This window comes from Polypterus senegalus, chromosome 13 (genome assembly GCF_016835505.1).
Source record: "Polypterus senegalus isolate Bchr_013 chromosome 13, ASM1683550v1, whole genome shotgun sequence".
NCBI classification, from domain to species: domain Eukaryota; kingdom Metazoa; phylum Chordata; class Cladistia; order Polypteriformes; family Polypteridae; genus Polypterus; species Polypterus senegalus.
This window is the reverse complement of record NC_053166.1, coordinates 79,008,501-79,036,419: the sequence shown is the minus strand read 5'-3', so window position 1 is coordinate 79,036,419 and position 27,919 is coordinate 79,008,501. Positions and strand designations below refer to the sequence as shown.

General features: G+C 38.7%; 1 protein-coding gene across 3 annotated transcripts in view; it reads right to left on the bottom strand.

Moving 5' to 3' along the window:
• Positions 1-15,230: 15,230 nt before the first annotated feature.
• Positions 15,231-27,919, bottom strand: part of kcnd1 (potassium voltage-gated channel, Shal-related subfamily, member 1) — a 275,333-nt gene continuing 262,644 nt past the window's right edge. For all 3 annotated transcript variants that reach the window (XM_039775278.1, XM_039775279.1, XM_039775280.1), the window contains 2 exons: positions 26,926-27,164; positions 15,231-18,900 (listed from right to left, as the gene is read on the bottom strand). In XM_039775278.1, the coding sequence (XP_039631212.1) occupies positions 18,681-18,900; positions 26,926-27,164 (459 nt within the window). In that variant the 3' untranslated portion in view covers positions 15,231-18,680. The remainder of the gene's footprint in view (positions 18,901-26,925; positions 27,165-27,919) is intronic.

Sequence of the window (27,919 nt, the reverse complement as noted above, 5' to 3'; positions counted from 1 at the left end):
TCCCATAAGACTGCCCTGTTACATAGGGGCCAGTATGGAGACCTGTCAGAAAGTGAAGGCTCTGGTTCTGCCTGTCCCAGAAGTGCATTTTGGAGACAAGGGATTGCCATTGGAAATACTTCTGGGTTGGGTTTAAAAGGAAGCACTCAACTTTACTTGGTGAGTTGGAGTTGGGAGAGGAGATGGATAACACTCACCTGGACAAAGAGGAGGAGTGAAAGAAAAAGAAAAGAAGGACTGTGCTGTGTGTAAAGAAGCCTGTTAAAGGCACACTGTTAAACCTGGGGACTTGTGTCTGGGGTTTGGGGCTTGGTGGCGCCCCCCTAGTGGTCACAATATATATACACACACACACACTATGGACTGAACACACATCAGAAATATACTAAAAAAGAAGAAAAAATTAAAAAGTAAAAAAAATTTTGACTTAGCAGTCACAGTTACAGTGAAGTGTAATACAGATATATTGCTATTGGAATAAAAAGCTCCAGTAGTGTTTCTTGACACACTTCTGCTAAATAATACATTGGCTGAAAGTCCTCAGTGTTAGTGTGTCAGAGAGAGGATGCACAGCATTGTTCATAATGGCACTCCAGGGGGTCCAGAGTGCATCCTTTAACTGTGCTTGTCCTTTTAATTAGGGTGTTGATTCGGTGGGCCGCTCTTGAAGTGAAGTTACCAGTCCAGCACACCACAGCACAGAAGATCATACTAGCCATCACAGAGCTGTAGAAGGATGTCACTTCCCATGGTAAAGAAACATAGTTTCCTAAGAAAAAAGATCCTGCTCTGCCCTTTCTTATATAGTTCCTTTGTTTTAGAAACCATATCTCTTTCTTGAGATAAGATGAGACTATTGGAAAAAGATTTTTGTCAAGTTGGTAGAGGGGATCCCACTCTCCTCTCAACCATTTCTGGCCCACGGCCATGGTCCTCTTACGTCTCATTTGTCTGAATGCTTTCATCAGACACAGTTCTTGCACTCTCAGCTCTTATACATTTTTCCCTCCCTTTAGTTCCCAATAAAAGAAGACTTATTATGTCCAGATCTAATTGAAGAATTTTATCCCAAGAGGTTATCAACAGAAGAAATGAGTACACAGGCAATCTTAGCACCGAGAAACGAATTCAAATTAAGACGAAAACTGTTGATCGGTTACAGGGCAAATTGGTTAAATGCATATCAATAGACTGTGCTGACACAGTTGGTGGTGATGATGCAGAAGATGAAAACATCAACTTGCAATATCCCGTATAATATCTACAACCATTAACACCGTCCAGTCTTCCACCAGCCGAATTACTGTTGAAATAAGGATGCATCGTAATGTTATTGCATAATTTATGTCTGATTGATGGGCTATGCAATTGGACAAGATTAGTTGTATTGCAAATTGGACGAACAATTCTAACATAAAAGTTTAACAGACAACAAGAATGGTAATGTAGTACATATTCCGCAGATAACATTAGGCACCAAAGGAGATCTTAATATGCCATTCGTATTAAAACTTTTACTGTTTCCCGTTAGAATAGTTTCTGCTATGACAATTAACAAATCACAGAGACAAATATTCAAAAAAGTTGGTTTATTTATTGCAGAGAAAGAAATGATATTCAGTCACGGTCAGTTATACGTTAGCGTTGTCACGATGTAAGTCCAAATCAAAATTCAATGCGATATTGAAGAAAAGTTAATTCCAAATGTTGTTTTTACTGAAGTTTTACAGTGAAAGTGTAAGTTTTAAAGTATTTGTTTGTTAATTTCAAAACCAAACATAACGAAAACGTATGATGCAAAGAATACCTCTAACACAACCTGAAACATAATTTTCTTTCAATTTATTACATTTTACTATGGTTAATTACTCTCTGTAATGTAAAATAGTTAGTTTTATTATTCATGCGTACCAATTCCCATGAAAATAATAATCTGTTGTGGACCCTCTCTGGGGACGTGCTGCCCTTTCGGGAAGTGCCGTTCGGATCTACGTGTTCTCGCTAGCGGTGGGGCACTGTGACGCCCAGGAGGACGAGAGGAGGGCTTGTGCCTCCTCCAGACCGCGAGGGGGCGTCCGTCCTGGTTATGTTGGTGGCCTCGGCAGTGCCCCGATGCCAATATATCCCGTGTGGTCCCCGGCCGGGGCTGGAGCCCGGCTGGGACGCCCAGGAGGACCAGAGGAGGGCTTGTGCCTTCTGCAGACCGAAACGGGGCGTCCGTCCTGGTTATACTGGAGGCCTCGGGTAGAGGGCTTGGAAGCCCAGCCCTGTAGGGGCCCGTGGCCACCGCCAGGCGGTGCCCCAGTGCCTTATTATCCCGGGAGCCGGCACTTCCGCCACACGGGGTGTGTCCGCGGAGATTGCGGGAAGCAGCTGGAGCCCGTCCGGGTTCCTATAAAAGGGGCCGCCTCCCTCCGGTCATTAGTGGAAGTCGGGTGGAAGAGGATGGAGCTGGAGTGAGGACTGGAGGCGGCCAGGAGGAAAAGAGGCACAGGACTGTGTGGCCTGTACATTGGGGGAATCGGTGCTGGAGGTACTGTGGTTTGTGAGCACGAATTTGTATATAGTTTTGTAAATAAACGGTGTGTGGTGGAGCCAACGATGTCCGTCTGTCTGTGTCCGGGTCCAAGTTCACACTGTTTAAATTGTACATCTGCTTTCCCATATGCGAGTGGAAGATAGCCAGTCAATAACCAGTTTCTTGGTTTTGCTACATCAATTTAATGTTTATCATTGACGGGTATAATAATATATTTTAAAATATATTCATACTGTTAGTAATGTTTTTTTATATATTTTTTACATATATTTCACTTTTTTAAAGGTGGGCTGAGTATCCCCTGTTTCCATGCTCAAATTGCGATGTATAAAACCTAAACTTGCCGTAAAGCCACGCATATTTTTATAGTAGCTAAATGCTTGGTGTATGCAAGTTCTTCTCTCGGTTTTGCAAACTGGTGGCACCCAGCGTCAAAACAGTGCTTTTGTTCAAGTGTGGTTTCCCTTTCTTTTTTAGATCCACATCCCTGACATGGCTCTATCATATACACTGAAATTAACCGCATATTGTTTATTAGTTTAAGGTATCTGATTGTTATTAACCTGTAACAATATAATGGTTCACGGAATGGCCAAACTATTCCAAATACCATAGCTGCTTTAGCGTTGTTCCTCTCAATGCACCACTCAAGACTATTTATCCCACTGTATCTGAGTGTGCAATCTGATTGGAAAAAGAATTATTGGTATACAGCATCAAGCACATGCTGCCTCAGCCATGCAGTCTGTTGAACTGCTTTCAAACGGCAAATGCTTCAGAGCCTTTCATGTAGGGACATGACGGTTCAGAAACAGTTTCATCCCAAGAACTATGAAGGCACTCAATCAGTCCATCAAGTGCTACTTGTAGAACTGTTTGTACTTATAAGTACAATGACCTCACTGTAAACTTGCGATATAGTTATAATATTGCACAACCTGCGCCACTTTATAAAGCATGTATTTACATATCAATATCATTTTTAAGATGAAATGCAGCAAAATATGTTTATTATATTATACAGATAAAATGTTAACATCATTTAAATAATTTATATTGTTAATAATTAAACATGTGAGGACACGGTGTCGCAGCGCTAGCAAGGAGCTGGCCGTCCATTCACGGATTGTCCCTGCCTTGCGCTGTATTTTTGGTGGGGCTGGCATGACACTGGAAGGATAGATGGATGGAATAATTAAACATGTACTATGAAGATATTTCAAATTTTCCTTAAAAGCTTAGAATAATTGGTGTTCTAAGTTTACAGATGGCTTAACATCTATTACAGAGCTGATTGTGTGGCGATTGGCTACTTGGAGAAAGAAAAGGAAGGACAAGAAGGTCGCTCATGGCACAGCAAGCATCTTGTGTGAGGCAGTCTCTGGACAGGGCGCCAGCTCGTCACTATCAATGCGCCACCGTGTTCCCATGTTTAATAGCATGCTTTAACTCCTATTATTATGAAAATGATATCAAGTATACATCTCAGTATTTTAAATATTCAGAGAGCTGTAATATCACGAATGTAATGGATTCTGTGTCCTGTCAGAGGAAGAGAAAGAAGCACATAGTGATTCACACACATAGAGCACATAGTAGAACACGAACAAAACAAAGCATTTAACATGCTACTATAGTTACCATGGTATTTGAAAAACTAGTAAATTAAACAATTTAAAGATGAAGTTTATGATGTTCTACTTTAATAACAAAATAAATTACGTGATTAAAGTGGAAATTTTGAGATTAAAATTGACATTTCAAGCTTTTTTCTCGCTGTGTCCCTATTTTTTTTTCTTTTCTCTGTACACTAATAAGCTTTTATATGATACTCAGACGGTAGGCTACGACTCGCCTTTTCACGGCGACTTTGATATCTGACAACTTTTGTATTTCAGGCACTGTGTGACTTTGTGAACTTGAGCTGTCGAGTTTCTCCAACACTCTATGTCACTCGATCAACTTCCTTTTGTTGTTTATACCACTGTTTAAACCAACAAATAGTAAGTTTTTCCTTTCCTCCACTTGGTATTCACTAAAATTCTTCTATTTTCCCCCGTACTTTTGCCATTGCCTTTTCACAGAATGCTGTGCTTGAGGGATATTTATATTGATTTGCATATTCAAAGAGGCGTAATTCTGGGATGAGTTTGGGTGGGGCAGCAGGAGCGTGCATGTGGGTTACTTTTCAGGCTGACCGGGATTTATGAAATGGAAGATTTATGCATCTGGATTTTTATGTGCATACACACATTTCCACTTTTGTCCTTACGCCATGTTTTAGTGTGAATTCTACGCACGGCATTATGCATGAGGCCCCTGGTTCTCCAGTTTCTTTCCATATTCCAGAGGTCAATTCTAATCTCTTCCATAATGTACGTGTATGTAGGAGAATTCTCTGTGATGGACTGGCACCTTCTCCAGGGTTGTTTTTTGCCTTGTGCCCCTTGCTTCCTGATTAACATCCATCCCACTCATCACAATTCTGCATTGTAGTAAAGATATGCAAACTGAAGAAATGAATACAATGTTTAACTACGAATGAATCACCCATTGAATCAGATGTATGAAAGTACAAGAGGAAAAATTGTAGATATTAAGTGGCCTTTATTGAAAAAACACATAGAATATCTGTTATAATAGTTTTTCATGTAAGTTTTGCAAAAACAAAAAGTGTGGTTTCCAGGGAAATAGCCTTTAAACCACAAGAGTGCTTGAAGAGCCCAATACATGAGTATTTAAAACTGATCTTTTAATTTCAGATTTGAAATTATTCACACAGCAGCTGCAGAGAGAGTATTAATTATTGCCATACCTAATGTCTCTCTCCATGTTGTAGCCCATGAATGGCCAGTATTTGCATGTGGCTGGGCACCAAGAAAAAAATAAAGTATGTATTAACAGTAATCGTAGACTGAATGTGTACTCTTCAGTGTCATACTACCCTCATACAAGATTTCCCATTTACAGTTACTAATGTATTTATTAATGTATGTTTTCACATACTCAGCTGCTTTTTGCTTAAAAACAGTACATGCAATGCAGCACATGTACTTTGTGTGCTTCTTCTTGTTCATTTATATTGCTTCTGCTCAATTCACTTTAAAGCGTCTGTAACTGCAACCAAAAGTAAAATGTAATGAGAATACTTCAGAGTAAAGAGAAGTAGCTAACAGATTTTCATTTTATTAAAAAAAATAAAATGCTGTATCAACCATTAGGTCACTCTTTATCAGTAATATCCATTAAGAAATGAAAGCATTCTTTCAAGTTATATTATACCCTAACAAAATAGATATTTTTATCATCTTTATAGATTTGAATAAGTGAACAGGAAACACTACAGCCTGTCATTTTAAATGAACAATAAAACAGCTATAATAATAATGTATTTCTTCCTGTTTGCCAAATTTGTGCATTAACAAAATTAAATTTGCTCTATAATAACTGGATTTACAGTAGGTGGCACAGTACATTAACGAAATGTTAATAGTTGAAGTATTGTACATTTTTACAGAGCTGTCCCTCTGTGAAAATACAGTGTGGGAGAAGGTACGAACCAGATTACCAATATAATGGCACTTGCATTCAGAAGTAAAGGTCAACAACAGTGCTATTTTAATGCAGTCTTTCCAGTGATCTTCCAAAGTACAGTAATTGGTTACTCAATTTCAAAGATCTTTTAAAGTGGCTCAGGATTCTCTGTATGAAACCACAAGGAGGAGTCCTCCATATGTAATCAAGGGCCTTGTGTTGAGAAGAAGGAGACAAAGACTCAAGGGCACTGAGCAATGGTGATAAACAATAAAACAGAAGTACTGTACAATGAAGTGGGACTTTAGACATTCAAGTGTAACAGGCAGAAAGGGTAAAGGCAGAGACTGAGATCCTTATTTGGACCTCCACAAGGCCTTTGTTTCTTTTTGATAACTTTTATTAACCCCAGAAGTGAAATTGTCTTTTTGCACGATCTTTGGAGGATCATACATTGTACAACACACCTGGAACAATTTTCAGGTTAAGCGCCTTGCTCAAGGCCTTCTGGCAGTAACAGGATTTGAACCAGCAGCCTTCTAGATAGCAGCACAGATCCTTAGCCTCAGACCCACCACCTCTTAAGTTGCTCTCCGCTTCCACTTGTACAGTACTTGAGACCGATTATCAGTTTGATAACATGGCAATATCTGATACTGGCATTAAGGAAAATAACTGGGATGAAAACATTTATTTTAAATAGGATCATCTTTTTGATTTTAGAAAACAAAAATTCTTTGACTCCTTTACCTGCCAGCGTTGGTAAGCTGTAGAGAGACACGGCAAGTAAAACAAAGCCATGATAAAAATTGTGCAATGTAAATTGATTGTTTTTTGTATTAAGTTTAAGATTCAGTTTAACCCCAAAATACCCTCTTCTTTTTCATGATAGTTAAGAACAATTAATTCTGTGTTTAGAACCTCTTAACAATTTAATTACTGAAATGTAAAATGTGATTTATTAAAGATTTCAGTATGGAAGTGTCCAGAGTTTAAAACATGATCTTGATTTAAATAGCATGGGCAGTAATTCTAATTGATTAAATCTTTCCATGCTTTTATATCTTAAGATTATTAAAATTGAATGCTCCATAATTGCTAAATATTATGTAACAGTTGCAATTTTCAAATGCATGCAGATATGATACCTTTTTGGATATTCCTGTTTTTCCTAATAGTGGAAAACTGCAGGGGATTGACTCGGCCTTCTTCCAGCACACAATGAATATGGCCTCGCATACATGAATTGATTGGCTTGGATTGATTCCATACACAAATTTTTACTTCTGAGGTGGCCGGCATACTAAGTAGACTCAGGACGCTGCATGGAGGCATTTACTTTATATTTATTTTTTATTTTTTGGAAAGATGCAAAACCTGTTGAAGCCCATTTATTCTTCTTTTTCATTTAAATTAACATCTTGTTTTACCACAAATATGAGTATCTGGTCCCCACAACCTATTTTGCAAAACTACATACATTGTATGTACATTCTGACTGTTTTTAAACCACATCCCGTCTGCTTTGTCAACGTTATTATCCCAGAATTCTTTTCAGAGCATGGTTATCTGAAATACATTTTTTTTTCTTCAGTATTAAAATCATCTTACATGCATTGGTTAATATGCCGCAGCCATCTGTTTGTACTGAAAATGCCATCAATTGCGACCCATGCTGCACCAAGCTTCTGTTTATGGATGGTAATTGCAGTGACACCCGGGCAAAGACTTCAGAGCTCAAAACAAGGCATGCTGGGCTGTTTTTGATTGTTTCTTTTTTTCGATCAAAGCTTATTTTGTATATTATTGGGCTGCTGACGACCTCTAAAATCAATTCATACTATGCAGTTCTGGATTAGACTTTATTTGGACGAGACAAGATTGTAAGACTTACTTTGTTAACATTTAGAAATGTAATAACTCACGCTTTTTATGTTTTTCCAATAATGGCAAGAAGATTGATGAATGAAATGAACAGGTCATTGGGGAAAGATGATTTGAAGCTATTTCCTACAGTCAAGGAAGGCAATGCAAAATATGAAATGTGTAAGTTTATTATGCAAACTTGAATAATGCTAAATTAGGCTTACTTTAGGAGATTTAAAGGTTATTACTTAATTTATTGCCCATCATAATTTGTAAATCAACAATCACAGAAGAAATGCTGTGCATAGTGGAAATCGATATGTTGGGGGTGATGCCAATTTTCTCTTAATGTCTATAATCCTTATTATTAGTGTTTCATTCTACTCATCCTGCCAGACTAAGTAAAAAGACATATTTTGTTTTCTTCATCTGAATTCTAGCCTCCTTGGCAGCCTCTCCCATTACTTTTTCGTTTTGTTCATAAATTCCACTTATGTACTTCAAGCTAATGGTGTGAGGATACCGAGTGAGATAAAATTAGGGAGCAGAGCTGTTCTTTGATGCACTGATGTTTTCCCACTTAATAAAGTTAACTTGCTTCTCTTTGACGACTAATATACTCTTTACTGTCACAGCTCAACCGTTATGTCACTATTTACAGTTTTACAACACATTTTGTGTTCTGAGAACAAGTCATTATAAATAAATTTCATAAAGGATTCACAGAATCTGTTCAGTTGGCCAAAGGTAGGTTTTTCGATCTTCAAGTTGCAGGTTTGTTCCATAGCTAAAGCACTTGAAAAATTACACACACAGTCAATGGATAAAAAGAAAAAACATTTTTCAAGCATCATGTTATTTTACAGTAGCAACGTATTGCTGTACTTTTCATAAATATTTGATGCCCACGCTGACCCTTCACATGTATGGCCCAGTTTTAATATTTCATCTGCCACTATTGCAAATGCTTTATTGTCCAGTGCAAGGAAAAATAACAGTCTTTTCTGCAGTGGTAATTGGACATTTCAGATATAAGTGATTTAATTTTCATTAGAATATACACATTTTCAACTTTGAAAGTCGTCATACATTCTGTATCATTAATGCTAGGCAAATATTACAGAATAAGCAGTCTAGTTTTGGGCCAGGGTCCACCCTTCTGACAATCACAAAAGGTGAATTTGGGCAGGTCATAAATAATTATCTTCTCAAGTTATTCTGTAATGTAAAGTACAATCTGATTAATCTTAAACTCGACAACTTATTTACAAGTCACTCAGAGCTGTTCTGATTTTAAATTGCAAATATTACACATGTTCAATACTTAGGATTAGAAATCGTGTAATATGTGGAGGGGAGATTTTTAAATATGCAGGGCATCTCGATGTCATTTGTGACAACCGATAGCTAATGAGAGACAAGCAGAACTTAAACAAACATGAGGATGAAGAAATTACATGTTCATTTGTGAGAAATTCTGCAAGACCCCAGGTTCAGAAAGTCTGCACTATTCAAATTGTGATAGTAATTCTCTAAACGTGTAACATTAATTGTGGACATCATCTTCTTAGTGCAGACGTTCTTAATACAGGGCTATTCATAATGAAAGAGCAAATTTCAAAAATGTAATTCAAACAAACTGTATAAGACAGAAACACATTCCGCACATCACTGGATAGAGGAAAGATCAAGGTTTGGCCCTATGGACCTTGAGGTTGCGTGCTCTCAACATGAGCACCATGTGTAGTGCGACAAACATCAAAACGGTAGTCCATTTCTTGTCACATACGAGTCAACTGGTCCCTAGTTACTGAATTCACAGCTTCCTCAATTTGATGTCGCAAATCTTGAAAATTAGCGGGCATAGGTCAAACAAACACTCTTTCTTTAATGTACCTCCATCGATAAAAAGCGCTGTGCGTAAGGTCTGGAAACCTGGGAGGCCATCCAACATCCTGGAATGGTGTCATTCAGGTAACGCCAAACTTCAAAGTGGAAATGAGGCGGGACACCATCTTGAATGAAAATGAAGTCAATGGCATTCACTGGTACTTTTAGGCGGGCTTTTAAACCTTGAACTTTGCTCTATCTAGTGTGCAGAATGTGTTTCTGTCTTAAAAAGTTTGTTTAAAATAAATTTTTGAAATCTGCTCTTTCATTTTGAATAGCCCTGTATTAGTCCTGTAACCAATGGGTTCAATTAGCTTGACTTTTGTTATTTTGCTTTTGGCAAATGTGTGAGAATGATTTTTATATGTAAAATATATTTAGAGATTTGTATTTTTATGATAGCTTTAAATGTTTAACTTTCTTTTACTATGTTCATATTTAATTCACTTTTTTATCTGTATAGTTTGCTCCTTTAATTGTTGGCACTGGATACACTAAATGCTAAAGTAGAACAGCAACTACAGAATCTGATTCACTAAGAAAAGGCATAAATAAAGCAGAACATTAAAATCAGCAAAATCTTAAAAAGCCAGAAAAAGAGCTCACCTCAGTGTCACACACATAAATGTTAATATTTTCCAATAAATATGTATCCAACCCACTTTGTAGTTTCTGTATTGACACAAAAAGGCAGAAAATGGAAAATGGCAGTAGTCCGACTACGAGTAGAAGTTGGTTGAGAAGAACACCTGCAGTTATGGTTGGCCACCAAACTGCTCCTGAGAAGGACTGAGCTGCGCATTTTCTTACTAATTAGAACACACACAAGCATAAGTTGGAAGGCATCATGACCCTGCTCATAATAAAGCGGGTTCAGAAAATGGACGGATGGCTGGATGAGCATGGCCATGACACTGATATTGCTGCTCCACTTTTGCACCCTTGTCTCTACTGCTTGTCATTTATTGTCAGTAGTTGGATACAATTATGGTGGAAGACCCCACACAAGATGGTGAATTAAAAAGAAAACAGTGAAAGAAACAGGATGGGCATTTGGCCATTAAAATCATGCTGAAACCTGTATACTGTATGATTAGTACTTGAGACATCTACTCAAAAATAGTGACCAGCTAAGGAAGAAGAAAAAGAAAAGAAAGTTAAGCATTTAAAAAAGATCTGGAGAAAATACACATTTGTTTTTTAAATGTAAATATACTAGTGCACTTTTCTGAAAGCAAATAGAAAAAGAAAAAAAGTCCAGCTAATTAAACAATTCAACATATAAATGATTTGTGAAACTGAGTGTAATAAACACTAGCAGCCAACGTGGTAGTCCATGACTGAACTTGAGAGCCACTGCTCTGGTGTGTTCTCCAGTAATCGAAGACAAACAAGAAGCCGGAAACAATGGTTAAATCTGCCATTGTGTGTGGGGTCTGTCACAATGCCAGGTATCACATATTAAATTCAAACTTTTATCACATTTATGTTGCCTGACATATCATGGCTAGTTTATCCATCCATCCATTACCATCCAACACAGGGCACAAGGCAGGAAACAAACTCCGGACAGGTCACCAGCCCACCACAGGGTGCACACACACACACACACACCAAGCACACACTAGGGACAATTTAGAAGCACCAATGCACCTAACCTGCATGTATTTGGACTGTGGGAGGAAACCGGAGTATCCTTAGGAAACCCACGCAGACACGGGGAGAACAAACTCCACTCAGGGAGGACCCGGGAAGCAAACCCGGGTCTCCTAACTGCGAGGTAGCAGTGCTACCCACTGTGCCGCCCATGGCAAGTTTACCACTGATTAAAATAAGTTGAAAATACTTAAGACAGGGGTGTCCAACTCAGACCATGGAGGGCTGCAGGTTTTCCTTCCTGTCACTTTCTTAATCAGTAATCAGTTTCTGCTATTAATTGACTTCTTTTTGTTTTGTTAGTCCTCGGGAATTGCTTCTTTTTCTCTTAAATGGCAGCCAAATAAAAACAAGATATGAAGTGAGTCAATGGATGACCGCCTAAGATGGAGACCTCAAACTGCAACTCACTTCACTCCAACCATATTGTTAATTATAAGGTGATTGTTGTTGTTAATTTAACTTGTTATGTAATCCCATAGCTTGCTGGTGCTCTCATTCAACCACAGCAGGAAGCACCTCCAAAATGTTTTCTAGGCCTGAGCAGATCGACATTCCAAGGACCTTCACCTTTCTTTATTTTCAGATATTGTATGAAGAACACAGTTTAGCTGGTCATGTATTGGCTTCTGTGGTGGGCTGGTCCCCTGCCCGGGGTTTGTTTCCTGCCTTGCACCCTGTGTTGGTTGGGATTGGCACCAGCAGACCCCCGTGACCCTGTAGTTAGGATATAGTGGGTTGGATAATGGATGGATGGATGTATTGGCTTGTTTTGTATTTCATTATTGTTTGGTTGCTAATTAAGGAAAAAAGGAACAATTAAAGTCTGAGACTTAAATAGAAAGTCAATTAAAATGAAGGGTAAAGAAGTTAATTAGCAGCAAAAATGGACCACTAATTAAGATAACTAGCCAACCCGCGGCATACCATACGCCGCATAATCAGGCCGGTTTTTTAATCATTTTTAAGCACAGGGAGAAAATTTAACATTTGCAAAATTGGTAATGTAATAAATCAGCAAGAAAAGCAACATTGTAACAATGCACGGAACGAACCAACACACAATCGGCGTAGCGAGGTGGGAGGGGGGTGTGTACAAACTGCAGGAGCATCTAAGAAGACGCATGTTTGTCGCGGATGCGAATTGTTGTATGCAGCGTGTACAACAGTTTGCTATGGTGCACGCGGTCATGCGTCGAAACCGAAAACTCGTTTTTTAAAGACTGCTCACTTCATTGTGTTTTAACCTCAGTTGTAAAGGAATGTTTTAATGATCCCATGGGATACCCCTCGCAAACAGTTTTACACGCTGCATATGGCGATTTACCTCAGCGAGAAACATGCCTCTATTAACAGTCAACGTGTGGGAGGGGGGTGTGTACAAAGGGTAGGGACGAAAACAGTGGGAGTGTATGAGCAGCACTTAGTGGCAATTACACGGTTTGCAGCCCGAATGGGGTTCAACGGCTTGCCCACGCTTAGACACACGCTAAATCTCATGCATAATTATTTATTGAATGGTAAACACATCTGGAAAGACACAGTTGTCTAAAACATGTTAGTGTGAGAATACAACAGTAAGTGAATGAAAAGATGGAACTCTGGAGAGAGCAAAATACAACACAATAGTGAACCCGCGGCATAACAAACGCCCCATAATTATTTATTGATGGTTGAACACTTCTGGAAAGACACAGGAACACCCCTCGCAAACTGTTCTACACGTCGCATACAGCGATTCACATTTGCGACAAACAAACTGTTTTACACACTGCATACAGCGAATCACATCCGCGACATGATTTTTCCTAGATGGTCCTGTCGCGTCCACCCTCGCACTCGAAGCATACACACTGCCTGCTCATGTGCCCGGTCGCAAGCTGCGTCCAGCCTCGTTCTCGAAGCATACATACCGCCTGGTTATGTGTCCGCTCGCAAGAGAAACTCACGGAGAGCCGCCCACCAGCTGCCTGTGTGTGTGCCTCTGTCTGTCTCTGGCGCGGCATTCTCTTGCACTGCCTCTGTGTGAACCGGTCAGGCACAGAGAAGGTCAGCTGCTGACAGAGCGTCTCGACTGTTGCAGGGCCTGCATTGGTGAAGCAGGTGAGACGGTAATGAAACAGAGGCACAGGGCTTATTGGTTTTTAAAGACTGATTCCTTCATTGTGCTTTAACCTCAGTTTTAAAGGATTGTTTTAAGGATCCCATGGGATACCCCTCGCAAACTGTTTCACACGCTGCATATGGCGATTCACCTCCGCGAGAAACATGCCTCTATGAACAGTCACCGTAACTCGGAGGTACATGACATTAACCTGACCTGCACTGCATGTGGCCTCTACGACAGACGAACATAAATGACGCCATTTTTTCTGTGTCGTCGCGTCTGAGTTGGTGGGCGTGGCCCTGCGAGTGGTCGTCGTATCCAATGGTCTTGGAGTTGGTGGCCGTGGCTCCTTCCTGTGTGCGCCATAGGTGTCTCAGTTGTCGGCGGCTTAGTGAATTCACGCCCCTTCCGGCGTGCTTTTCATGGTTGTCTTGCCTTAGTGAATTATATATATAGATGGTTAGAATGAAAACCTACAGCCACATGCGGCCCTCCAGGATCGGACTTCGACACCCCTGTCTTAAGAAACCAAATCAATACTCAGTTGATGGTAATAATGTCTGATTAAACAGGTTAATTTCTTAGATATAGCAGATTAATCCATCTTTTCTTACAACTGTTTATCATTTAATGCATGGCAGATCTTTTCAATGCTTAAAAATAAAAAACAATGCTGACACAAACTTCAGATAAAGCAACTGTGAAATGATCAACAGCATGGATTCATCCACTTTGTAAACTGTACATTCACATGAGTCCTGATGGTGAAAGCACACAGCCTTTCTTCAGGACATGAATTGAATGTGACCCGACATTTTGCATAGACATATGAGTGCCGACAAAATAGCGTCGATTAAAACGCGGCGTCAAAATCGCGCTGACAAAATCGTGCCAACAAAATCGCAAAAGTTTCATTAAATATGAATTACTAGTTTAAAGCATATATAATAATGTTTATTTTAGAAGCCAATATTATGAGACGCGGCATGCCATCAGCACGGCACGCAGATAGTACTTAAGATCACGCCCTGCATATGTAGGAAGAATTGCAGCAAGACGTCTTGATAGTTGAGCGTATTTAGACTTGCTGGCTGCCTGACTGCTGGTAATTCCGCTTTGTATACGACGTTTTATGCCAACCCTCGACTGAGTTATTTGTTCGCGGCATGCCATCAGCAGTTATAACAGTTATAACCTAGCACATAATATGTACATAATGCGCACATACGCATCCCACTCTCTTGGCCTCTCTTGCGATTTTGTCAGCGCGCATTTGTCGAAAACCAGTTAGCGGGTTTGTTGGCGCTCATATGTCTGTCGCGCTTTTGTTGGTGAACCTGAAAGGAAATGTCATTGTTTATTTTTCAAACAAACCATTTTTATTCATTAGCATTGCTAACTAATCGATTCAAGGACGTTGGTTCAATTTGCAACGTACAGTAGACACTCTCTTAGTGCAGAATGAACATTTTCCATGTGTTCTCTCCCAACATCCTAAAGATTAATAGGTTTCTAACTTTCAATTAGTGTACCCTGTAAAGGACTTTCATCCCATTTGTTGCATGCTCCTGTGTTTTATTTGATAAAGTTCTGGATCACAATAACCCTGAAGGGAAAAAAAATGATGGGTTCAGAAAATAGATTGTTGGATGGCTTTATTAATGTTTGAGTCTTTGTGGGACAACCATGATCCTTTCGCAGACAAGTCCAGAACCCAAGAAATTCAAGACATTTTTTTTTCAGAGATGCAAAGAGTGTATATGAATATGAATATTTAAATAATGTTACAGACAAAACTAAGAAAAATAAGAACAATTGAATAACTACTGAACATTGAGAGAGTAGTAAGTTCTCCTCGGTTAAGAAGCCAGAGGTAATTTGACATGATTAGCTGTCTGAGCACTTGTTTTCATTTTCTATATTCCGCTTGCAAATCCATCTCCACCATTTCTACTGCAACAGTCATGCAGACTACCATGAGGACTTCCACCAAAGTATTTGCTTGGCTCAACACTCATTGTTTCTATGCATATCATAATATCATAATGACCCTGAGGTATTAATAGTTCATATAAGGTGATCATAGGGATTAGGTAAACCACTATGAGTATCAGGCTTAATTTTAAAAGCCTAACCGTCAATTTCTCTTTGTCATTAATCAGTTGTTTGGGTGCAATATTAAATGCTACACTTATGTAACCACTTAACTTTTCAAAAAAAAAAAACAGCAGTATAGATGTGCAGCTATGTGAAAATAAAAAAAAATGTCAGTTGATTGAAGTAATAGAAAACTTAGGCTTAGTCAATTGAATGAACACGGGCATCACAGCAAGAGTGCTTTGAATTTGGGGAAATAGTTTAGACAGTTTAAGTTTAGAAACAGATCACGGAACTGCGTGAGCAACCTTTTTCTAATCTTTTTCTTTTTTTTTTTTGCTTATTCTTTCTGGTTTTCTTCACTGCAAGGACAAGGGACACATAAAACTAATCCACTCTTACTGAGGTAATCCCTTCACTTCTTATAGCTATTTCATTTAGGCCTTTTTAATCCCCCATCCTATTGTGTTTTTTTAAAAGAAGAAAACTGCAGACAATGTGACATGAGGGTGCTCTGAGGGCATCATGGATATATGCATCTCATTGATCAGTTAAAGAAAAAATTCCAGTAAATCCACAATCTCCTTCTTGCATCATACTGTATATTTATGTAGTTGGCTGCAATATTTATGAACAGCCCAAATATACTGACACTCAAAAGGATTCCATCTCAAAGCTCCACTTCCCTTCCAGTAACCTGTCACTACAAAGATAAAGTGGGTGCTCTGTTTTTAATGGGGCTGAAGTGCTTGCTCAACAACGGCAGCTGAAATAACAAGGGAACCATTTTTATAATGATGGCCCTCGGCAACTGCTGTTGGCGATTGCTCCTTGTTTCTGTTAGGTTTATTCCTTCGATGCTCAGAAGCCAGCCAAAATAATTATGTTTTTGTAGGCTTGTTTGAACAGAACATAATTGTTCTCTGTAATGCTAAGCAGAAAGCACACCACAACCATATCGAATACCTGCTCACTGACTGCAAAACAGAGAGAAAAATGCTCTTTTTGCATTCTCTTCATAATCATCTTTATTAGTAATTTCTTACTTTTCATGTAGAGGAGAACATAAAACCAGAGATTCAGGTATTCCAGATTTTCTACTAATCAAATACTTGCAACATCATTTAGCATATGTTAAAAATTCCCAGCATTTTCACTCCAGAAAAAATAATCAATAAAAAAAAATTAAAAGTTTAGTTTTATAACACCTGCCATCTTCCACCTGAGGAAAATGTCTCTGGCTGATCCCACCATTTCTCATGTCAATCAAAAAATATGGCGGTCGGCAGTCAGAGAATCAACACACTACCTCTGTTTGCTGAATCAAGGACTTAATAATTTACAAAGATCTTGCCGGCCATCTTTTCTTGCCATTTTTTACGGCCTCTCAAGGTGACACTATAAACGGTGAGACGCTTGTTGCTGGACTACAACATTCTGAGTTGTTGTCTCTTTTAGGCACAATGTAAGGGTACACAGGTTTACTGTCTTGGTAGTACTGTACTTAAATAGACATCGGACCACCAGTCCGACTCTAAAACTGCCTGACTGCTGAAAATTCACCTAGGAGGTTAAATGTTCTGCTGTAGTAGGTGATTTGTGGCATATTAAAACAAATCAAGTAAAAATGCAATCTTGAGTGATGCGCGTGTAGATATCTGTAATTTATGTCTTGCCCTGGGTAATGGAAAAAGGTGTACTGCCCTAGACCATCTCACCAAACATAACCAGACTGTCCCAGGCTTGCTGGGCACAGTTATCAGGCCACAGGCTTGAATTTCCATCTCCCTTCTTGCTTTGTCATTCTTTCTGATAATAAAACTTGTTTTGTCTTGTGTATATCTGCTTTTGACCATATCAGTATAAACCCAATACCTACAACGGTATCCATGCATATGTCTGTGTTTTACATTTCAATATTGAGCTTCAGTCCCATCATTCACTTCCTTTTCCCTTTAGCGAATATCAAATTTCCATGAACATGCTAAAACGATTTTTGTTTTCTTTTTAGAAGTGGAGTTTATTTATTTTCTATGGTACAGTCCAAGTGCAGCAATTTTGTTTTAGTTAATTTGCTTTTTTTTCTTTAAAAAAGGCCCCAAGTACCCTCAAAAATTTAGATAAAACATGCAAAGTAGGCCACAAGAGTGGAAGTCTTCTGCCATTCCACCAGCTCTGGAGTACATGCACTGTTTGTCAGCAAGGTGGCAAGTAAACTGCTCAATGCCTGCCTTATTAGGATCTAAAATACTTTTCATCCCACAAGTTTGTTTGGCTAAAACTAATGCTTAACCATTACTTTACTCTTTTCCTGCCATATTTTTGTTTATTTCATATACAGTAGCTTACTTTACTGTGACTGAAACTTGTGATTTTCGCCTGTTGCTCTTGCCATCATTGCCGATGAAGAAATGGTAATTCCTGTTTATTTCAATGTGTGCAACACAAATACTGTTGATGCATTTTTTTTCTTTTCTTGACCACACTTTTAAACAAGTTGAATTATCATTATCCACATGATAAATATTCACATTGGTCTGCTCCACTTTTCTGCTGTTTTCTGTGTTTTTATTTCACTAATATCTCCCTTTTCCATAACTTGCTGTATTGACACAGTTTAACTTGTGGAAGTCATACTTACTGTAAACGTTTTATTCCTGACCTACAGTATTACCTATGGTCTTCTATTAGTATTGTATAGACTAAGTTGTATCTGCAGTAAAAAGTTTGATTTGCTATACTTTGCCTGGTAATGTTGTTCTCCAAGATATCCCAGGTGTTTCTTTTATATATATATATATATATATATATATATATATATATATATATATATATATATATATATATATATATATATATGTATGTGTATAAATTGCAAAGCATATGTTCGCTGACTTTGCTTTTCAGAGTGATGATCAACATTGTTCTCTCTTGCATAGCAGACATGTGTTCTGTGGTTTTCAGTTCTCACACCGGAGTGCTTGGCTTCTGTTACAAAGAGGAGATTTTCACTGTTTCATGAGTAAAGGAGCCAGAGCAGTCCCCCAGCTGGCGTGAGTTACGAAGTATGCTAGGGATGCCAGGCGACGATGGAAGGCTTTCATCAGGAGTGTTAGCTGGAGGTGTGGGAATGCTTATGATGGCTGCTGTGAAATCCGTGTCATCACAGTTTAGCTTTAGGTCTTGAGTCCTGGCATTCAGGCTTGAGCGGCTGGGAAGAGAAGAAAAGTGTTTATTGTTTTTTTTAAATTATTATTAATTGTCTCTGGGGAGAAAAAAAACCAGCTTTTACAGAAATACAATAGTAATTGAGTTGACAGGAGAGTAGACTTAAGTGCAGCATTTGACACCATTGACCATTCTATTTTACTGCACAGGCTAGAAAATGATGTTGGGCTTACAGGCCCCATTCTCGCTTGGCTTAGCTCTTATTTATCAAATTGATTCTAATATGTACAGAAATGTGCTGACAGTACTCTATCATTATACACAGAAGTTCAATATGGTGTCCCGCAGGGCTCAGTACTGGGGCCTTTACTGTTTTCACTTTACATGCTTCCACTGGGATCTCTCATTAGGAAACATAATGCTAATTTTCACTCGTATGCAGATGACACCCAGTTATACCTTTCATTTAAATCAAATGAAGTTTCTCCGATGTTGTCTTTAATTAGTTGTGTTAGTGAATTAAAGGAGAGGATGAATGAGAACTACTTGTCTTTAAATACAGATAAAACAGAGATGTTAATTGTTGGAGGGAATGACGCTGATCACAGCAATATTTTGTCATCATTTAACTCAGTTGGAATCCCAATTAATTTAACAGAATCAGCCCGCAATCTAGGAGTTATCTTTGACTCTAGCATGTCATTTAAAGCACATATTACAAAGTTGTCCAAAACATGTTTCTTTCATCTTAAAAATGTTAGGAAATTAAGGTGCTTTCTAAACAAACAGGATTCTGAGAAATTAATTCATGCATTTATATCTAGTAGGATTGACTACTGCAATGCGGTGTTCATTGGCTGTTCAAACTGTTCTCTGCACAGCCTCCAGTTAATCCAAAATGTGGCTCCAAGAATTATTACAAGAACAAGAAAATATGAACACATAACTCCAAATCCTTACACTGGCTCCCGGTTAAGTTTAGGGCAGATTTCAAAATCCTCCTTTGAACATATAAAGCATTAAATGGCCAAGGTCCGGCTTACTTGTCTGAACTTATCATGACTTACAAACCTGAGCGCACATTAAGATCTCAAGATGCCGGTCTGCTTATGATTCCAAAGATTAATAAAATAACAGTGGGAGGTCAAGCTTTTAGTTACAGGGCCCCTAAACTGTGGAATGGTCTGCCTGCTTCTATAAGAGGTGCCCCTTCGGACTCAGCCTTTAAATCCTGACTAGAGCTGCTGATTACTGTACAGACTGCATCTCTGTTGTTAGTCATTAGCACTAAAACATAAGTAACATGATAGTTAGAATTGAATACACCCCTCACCTATTCTGTTTCTGTTCTTGGTACTCAAATGTGGCAATTGGTTGCACGGCCCACCTGCCAAGTTGTTTGCCTGCCTATGATAAAGTCACCCCTGATGGAGGATCGCAGGAATCATGGGAAAGAGGGGTCCTTTCATCGGATTGGCTAGCCCAGCACTGTTTCAGCCATGGAATGGCCAAATGGGGGAGGCAGCTGGATGGATGAGGCCTACAGGGCTCTAAAAAGTTCCAAATTTTATTATGTGATATCATCTACTGTTAAATTTTGCTCCGTACTTCTAAAATTTTTATTTTATGCTGTATTGAGGATTTGTTATGTTCTGTTTATTATATTGTATTGTATTGACCCCCTTCTTTTGACACCCACTGCACGCCCAACCTACCTGGAAAGGGGTTTCTCTTTGAACTGACTTTCCCAATGTTTCTTCCATTGTTCCCTACAAGGTTTTTTTTTTGGGAGTTTTTCCTTGTCTTCTTAGACAGTCAAGGCTGGGGGGCTGTCAAGAGGCAGGGCCTGTTAAAGCCCATTGCGGCACTTCCTGTGTGATTTTGGGCTATACAAAAATAAACTGTATTGTATTGTATTGTATTGTATAAAACTAGTTTGATTTTTTTTCTTTTCACCTCCTCTATGCTTCTTTTGCAAATGTCTCTGTGTATCCCTGGTCATGAAAAAATGTGTGTGTCATCGAAAATAACAGAGATGGAGCTTTCAAGTCATATAAATAGCACATAGATTTGTTAAATAGAATTATCCTCTTATAAAATCAATAAAACACTCTTGACAGTTCCATTACTCATGAATTATCTCTACTTTCTGATAGATTTGTAATAACTACCTAAGGAGTATCAAATATGTAGTTCATTTGTTTTCATTTTCTTCACTTTTACTTTTTAAACCTAAACCTAATGTGAACAGTGTTCCGGTGATTTAATAAGAAAATGGTCTCTTTTAGGTCTGAAGTCATAACATTTCTAAAGGTCAGAGGGGACTCGCACCAGCTTATTAAAAAAGAAGGAGGTATCTTGTTTGTTGTGTGGCGGCAGGATCGAAGGTAAGAAAAGAAAATCATTTTCAGGTCACCAAGCAGCAAGCAGCTCTGTTTGGGACTGGCATGAATCCTGACATCAGTAATTTTGAAATTATTTCTGTACTAGCTGTGTTACCCATCTAAGACAGGTTGAAATCTAAATAATCAACATAAAACTCGGTATTAATCGCTGTAATGTGCCATCTTTTGGAAAGCATTTTATAATTGCCTTTGTCATTCCAACAGATGGCATATCACAGACATTTGTAGTAATAAAACGCATTGCTACATATGTTTGTGATGCACTGTCTTTTGAAATGACAAATGCAATGCAAAATTCTCTGTTAGATGCCACTTTATATGGGATTCATAAAAGCAGTTTTAGTGTTTGTTGTGTGCCATCAGTTGGAATGACAGGGACATAACAACAGGAAAGACTCACAGATACACAGGTGCACAGACACTTATCATTACATTAAGGTGGATTGGGTAAGTAAATATGATTAAAGCTTTTGGATCTTTGCAGAAGATGACCTGTTCCTAGAACCACGTGAACTAGTACATTTGTAACCTTTTAATGATCATCTTGTGCTGTGACAGATTTCTCTTACTGTACTTACACAAAAAATATAAATCAAATAGGAAAGCTGAATGGGGCTTTTTCTTCACTGGATGTGAAGTGTTTACTCTTTAATTATTCTCACATTTTAATTGTGTCTCCTGTTTATATTGCATAACTCATTACTTTAAAGTATCTTTTGGACATATATAATCACGAGAGTTTAGCGTTTATACGATTTACTTCCCCAGTGCACAGCTAAGATGGGTGGTTTCCTCTTTGTTCAAGGAGCCATCAGTTATAAAAATACATTTTACTTGTATATTAGGCCTGAACAAAGTCCTCTGCAGCACCCTGTGATGTCTGAATGAAAGCAGATAGCCCAACTTCCCATGAGATCCAGTGTGTCAGATCCTCTAAGACAAAACCAAACAACAGATAAACAATAAGAACCCCTACGAAAATTACAATAATTAGGAAAGTTTATGTTAGGTAGAATGCCCAGTGGGGCTTGATGGTCTTTTGGCCCTGTACATTGTGTCTTTTTCTTCAGTTTATTTGGAGTTTTTATTTACTTTTTTTGTCTTCCCCAGCCACCTGACCTTATCATCTGACTCATCTTTAGCGCCTTAAAAACGAATTCTATATATAAGTACTCTACTTCGCTATTAATTATACATTATGTTGGAACCCAGGGCGTTAGGCTGCCCCAAACCCCAACACGAACACATTGGGTTCAAATAAAGGATGGTTTATTAACCAAATTCCTTCAAAAGTAACAAAAGCACAGGTTTCTCTCTCTCTCTCTCTCCACAATAATCTCTTCTCCTTCCACAATACTTTCTCTCCTCACCACACTGCCCTCCTCCAGTTGAGTGTTGCTCTACATCCTCCCAGCTCCGACTCACCTAGACAAGGAAGTGTGGTCCCTTTTATTCAGGACCTGGGAGTACTTCTGGTACCAGGCCACTGACCAATGGAAGTACTACCAGGTCATACGAAAGTCACATTTTATCTCCTGACAGCACCTCCTTGTGACACCCATGGTCCCCAGCAGGGCTGTATTGCTGGACTACATCTCCCAGCATTCCCTACTGGTTCCCAAATGGGTGCTGATACAGATGGCTGCCGCCATCTCCTGTTCTGGGGGAATAGAAAAACCCCAGCAATATCTTCCACTTATGGTGGTCCATCTCCAACGGGCTTCAATTCCGGGTCTGGCTCATTTCTTTCTTGAGGTAGGGATGCCCATCTGCCTGATTGGAGCCTCACGTCCAGGTAAGGAAGCATCCCCTTCTGTGGACGGGATGCCAGTCCAACTCATGTGGCATTTACAGCATCTTATGTAAGTGCGTATTATTTACAGTATTTATTGTATATTTTGTAGTTATAATTATTCTTATCTAATTTGAATTTGCTTTTCTTTGTTTGTAACTGTTTTTCTGATACCTTATAAAGTACTACTTTGAGCTGCATCCAGTGTAAATGTAATGCTACACAAATAAATGATGTTGGCCATAGGAAAGGCTTTTATTAACTTGATTGATTATGTAGACGTCAGTTTTGTGGCTATTTTATCATAATTACCTTATCTTTCAAATTAACAGACAGGAGAGTCGTCCCGTTGATTGCACTGCCTTTCTTTGTTAATTTTTGACTTATTATTTTTTACTCTCATGTTAACTTGTTGGATGTGATCTATGATTATTTTGATTACGAAAGGCACTACATAAAACACATTTAAAAATAAAACCTCTGGATGAATTGTACTAATTTAAATGTTGCCATGGGAACTAATTATTAATTGAAATTAGTAATTGCAAGAGTCTCTTTTCACTGTACAATGATAAGTTGCGTTAGCTGAACTGCTATAAAGTTAATGTGTGTATAAGCATATTTTATGGAGCAGCCATAAGCTTGGTCTCAACAGCAATAACCACTCGCAGTGCTTTATTTAGATCATAAAAACATACATAACCCATGGCAAGACTTATTTTTTTTCAAACTAACCTCCCAAACCAACCCCAATGCAAAGACGTATCATTATATGAAACCATTGGCAATTCTATGTTGATTAAAAAATTCTGATATTGCAAATGTATGAGGTACACACACTCTTTGCTTATTTATTTGTTTATTTATTCATTTATTATCTCCTTGCAGTTTGGGACTTCTGTAACTTAACTAATATGAACAAGTCGAAACAAACTCAAATATGAGAAGCAGAATGTTTTTCTTGTCTGTGTGCTTTACCACTCAGTGACAGTAGCCAGGAAAGAAATTTATTTTCATGACATGCAATCTCTGATCTCTCTAATTTCTCATTAAGATGACCGTATAGTATTTTGTGCTGATTACTAACCTACCTAAAGTTGTATAGGCTATGACAAACCCCAGTGTCGATGACAGATCTCTTTCCGGGATGGCCTCTTTCTGTGATAATGAATTCAGTTTAGCTAGCTTGATAAACTGATGGATGGATGGCTCTCCAGTAAGTTAGGATCGCAGTTTCCATTTTGAATTACACTATATGGACAAAAGCATTGGGATGCTTAACCATTACACCAACAGGGTCTTTATTGATGTTGCATTCAAATACATACACTTTAGTAAGAAGTTGGCCCCACTTTGCAGCTATAAGTCCACTCTTCTTGGAAGGCTTACCATAAGATTTTGGAGTGTCTCTGTGAGACTTTGTGCTCATTCATTTCATAGAGCATTTTTGAGGTCAGGCACTGATGTTAGACGAGAAGGCCTAAATAGCTATCTCCATTCCAGTTCATCCCAAATGTGGTCGATGGGGTTGAGGTCAGGCCTCTGTGCAGGCCAGTCAAGTTCTTCCATGCTGAACTCAACCATGTTTTTATGGACCTTGCTTTGTGTAATTGGGCACATTCATGCTGGAATAGAAAAGGGCCTTCTAAAAACAGTTTCCACAAAGTTGGAAGCATAGCATTGTCCAAAATGTCTTGGTATGCTGAAGCATTAAGATTGCCCTTCACTGGAAGTAAGGGGCCTAGACCAAACTCTGAAAAACAGCCCCACACCATTATCCCTCTTCCACCAAACTTCACATTTGGCAAAATGCTGTCAGGCAGGTAACATTCTCTTCGCATCTGTCAACCCCAGACTCGCCCATCTGACTGCCAAACAGAGAAGCATGATTTGTCACTCCATAGAACACGTTTCCACTTCTCCACAGTCCAATGGCAGTGTGCTTTACACCACTCCATCCAACGTTTCGCATTGGAGTGGTGCTCAGCCATTGAAACCCATTCCATGTAACTTACATTACATTAATGCTAGTAGAAGTTTGGAACTCTTCAGCTATGGAATCAGCAGAGCATTGTCACTTTTATGCACTATGCACCTTAGCAGTCGTTGACCCCACTCTGTGACTTTACGTGGTCTTCCGCTTCGTGGCTGAGTTGCTGTTCCTCCTAATTGCTTCTGTTTTCCAATAATACCACTTACAGTTGACCGTGGAATATCTAGCAAGAATGACATTTCATAAACCGTCTTATTGCAAAGGTGGCATCCTATCACAGTACCACACTTGAAGTCACTGAGCTCTTCAGAACAACCCATTTTGTTTCACAAATGTTTGTTACTGGAGACTGCATGGCTAGGTTCTTGGTTGTATACACCTGTGGCAACTGGACTGATTGAAACACCTGATTTCAATAATTTAGAGGTGTGTCCCAGTACTTTTGTCCATATATTGTACCTGTAAATATTTTTGGATAAATAATTGTCTGTTGCATAGAGACCTGTTTTCAAAAATATAATGGCTCCCTCGATTTTTTCAAAACCAAAAAACACATATGGATTCTCTGGTGTGTTATTGATAAGTTAGATATAGTCAACATTATTTACAAAAATAGTCTTTACAGTGGTATGATGAGATGATCATTTCTGAAGAATGGAGCATCATAATGAATCCTTTTCACTCGTGCTCTTTATACAGGCAAGCAGTTTTACGACATCTGCCATCACTAATTTTAAGAATAGACCAAATGTGTACACAGATGCAGAAAAAAACATAAAGGTGTAGCTGAACAGCTTGCTAATCTCATTTAGCAAAAACACTGTCAGTGCCTTCAGCATGCTGTACTTGTTCATCATGGATAAATTACAATCTGACTGGCTTTTCTAAGAAATCTGATTTTTTTCACAAAGAGGAGAACAAAGGTAAAAGAAAGCAGATGTATCTTTATGATCTAAAATCTTGTTAATTGGGAAATGAATCAAAACTGAGGGAATATACAGTGCTTTTTAAAGTAAGAAGAGTTTTGAAGGCTGGGGATGGATTTTCAGAAACATCTGACAAGTCATACGGACATCACAGAGTAGCATACTGTAATTTGAAGTCAAGGTAACAATTCTTTACTAATTTCATAGCCACAACTCTAAAGCAGCACTAGAATCTTCTTAGTCTTTAGTTCTTACTCAGCCACCTACAGATACTTAAAACCCATTTTCTTCTTCATTACCTTTCCTTCTTGTATTTTTTTTTTATTTTTGTAAAGAATCACTGCCTCAGCCAGGCACACTTTGACCTTGATTAGTTCCATGTGCCTCCAGCATGTGGAATTAGACAAATTCTTTAACTCTAAAAAGCCATTTTGGCTCCATCATGACCTCTGTAAACAGCAAGGGGACTGCTGATAAGATGTTTGCCTTTTGAACATGCAAGCCCCATTGTTTTGTCTTTGTACGTCGTGCATGAAATTCATTGTAAGGGATCAATTCAAACATTCGAAACCACACTTAACATTTGCAGACCTTTCTTCATGCACATTTCATTTAGTAAATATTGTATTTTCCTGTTTTATGATAATGTATACTATACAATTTATTAATTCATTTATTCCCACCGCTTATCTGAAACCAGGTCGAAGGGGCAACAATAGCATTGAGGCCCATAGGTCCCTTTCCACAGCTACATTTGCCAACTTATACTGTGGGATCTCAAGGCATTCCAAGGCCCTTTTGGAAATATAATCCAAGCTTGATATCGCAACATGGGACTGTCCTCCTCTGGGTCCACCACCTGCATGAGGAATAGGGGCCAGGTGCAGTGTGACCTAGTACAGTTCAGTAATATTGATATATAGATTAGAACAGCAGAAATGAAGGTGCTTACCTTTGTGGAACAATGGAGCTCTTTTGTATATGAAGTGTGTCGAGCTCCTGTACACTTCCCCGACTAACAGATACTGTTGAATTGGCAAGACGGATGGCTCTCCTCTTAGCTCTGCGTGGACAACAGGATGTTGATAGCCCTTGATGGCTGGAGATGGAGGTGCTGCGGCTTGTCCGATATCCTACTGACTCAGCCATGCATACCTCGCTGTAAGTGTGCTCATCTGTGAATTCATGGTTCTGTGGAAAAAGAAGATACAGAAGTCTGTGTTGGCACTACTGCATTTTAAAATTCCACTTTTTAATTAGCTACCATCTGTTGGATGTTACATGAATCTACTACAAAAGTAAATAAACAATCATTTAATAACTATAAACACATTGGGTATCCATTAACTTACTGGGTCAAAGTTAGCTCCAGGTCTTAAATGTATAGCTTGTTGCTACTGTTAGTTCACAGATCATCAAGGTAAACAGCATTTGACATGTCAGAACAGTCGAGGTAAGCAAATTCATAGGAATTCAGATCTGTAGTTTGACATAAGCATTGTCTCTATACACTGGGCTGGCAAGGCAGGGGTGTGCACTCTGGTTGGATGAGGCACTAGAGAAGCAGGGTTATTTTCTGGATAACTGGACTTTTTCTGGCATAAACTAAATCTACAACATCACTACATGTTGTTATTAATAGCGAGCATGTGTTACTGTTAGCTACAACTTTAAGCATGTCCACATAGTGGGAACATTTTGAAGCATTATATAAGCGAAAAGCAGTGCATAGCCACCAGCATTATCATGGAAAAATAAACCAAGGATAAAAATTAAAGATTATATTTAAGGTGACATTGCTCTGAATGGGCAAAGATGTTCTGACATTTGGCCCAAATTATATAACGTGCTGATGCTCTGTCCATCACTGGCTTCAGTAAAGGTGTCTAAATGCTTCTGACATTGTGATCTATTTCATTATTGTTTGTGTCAAGGCACATTTCTGC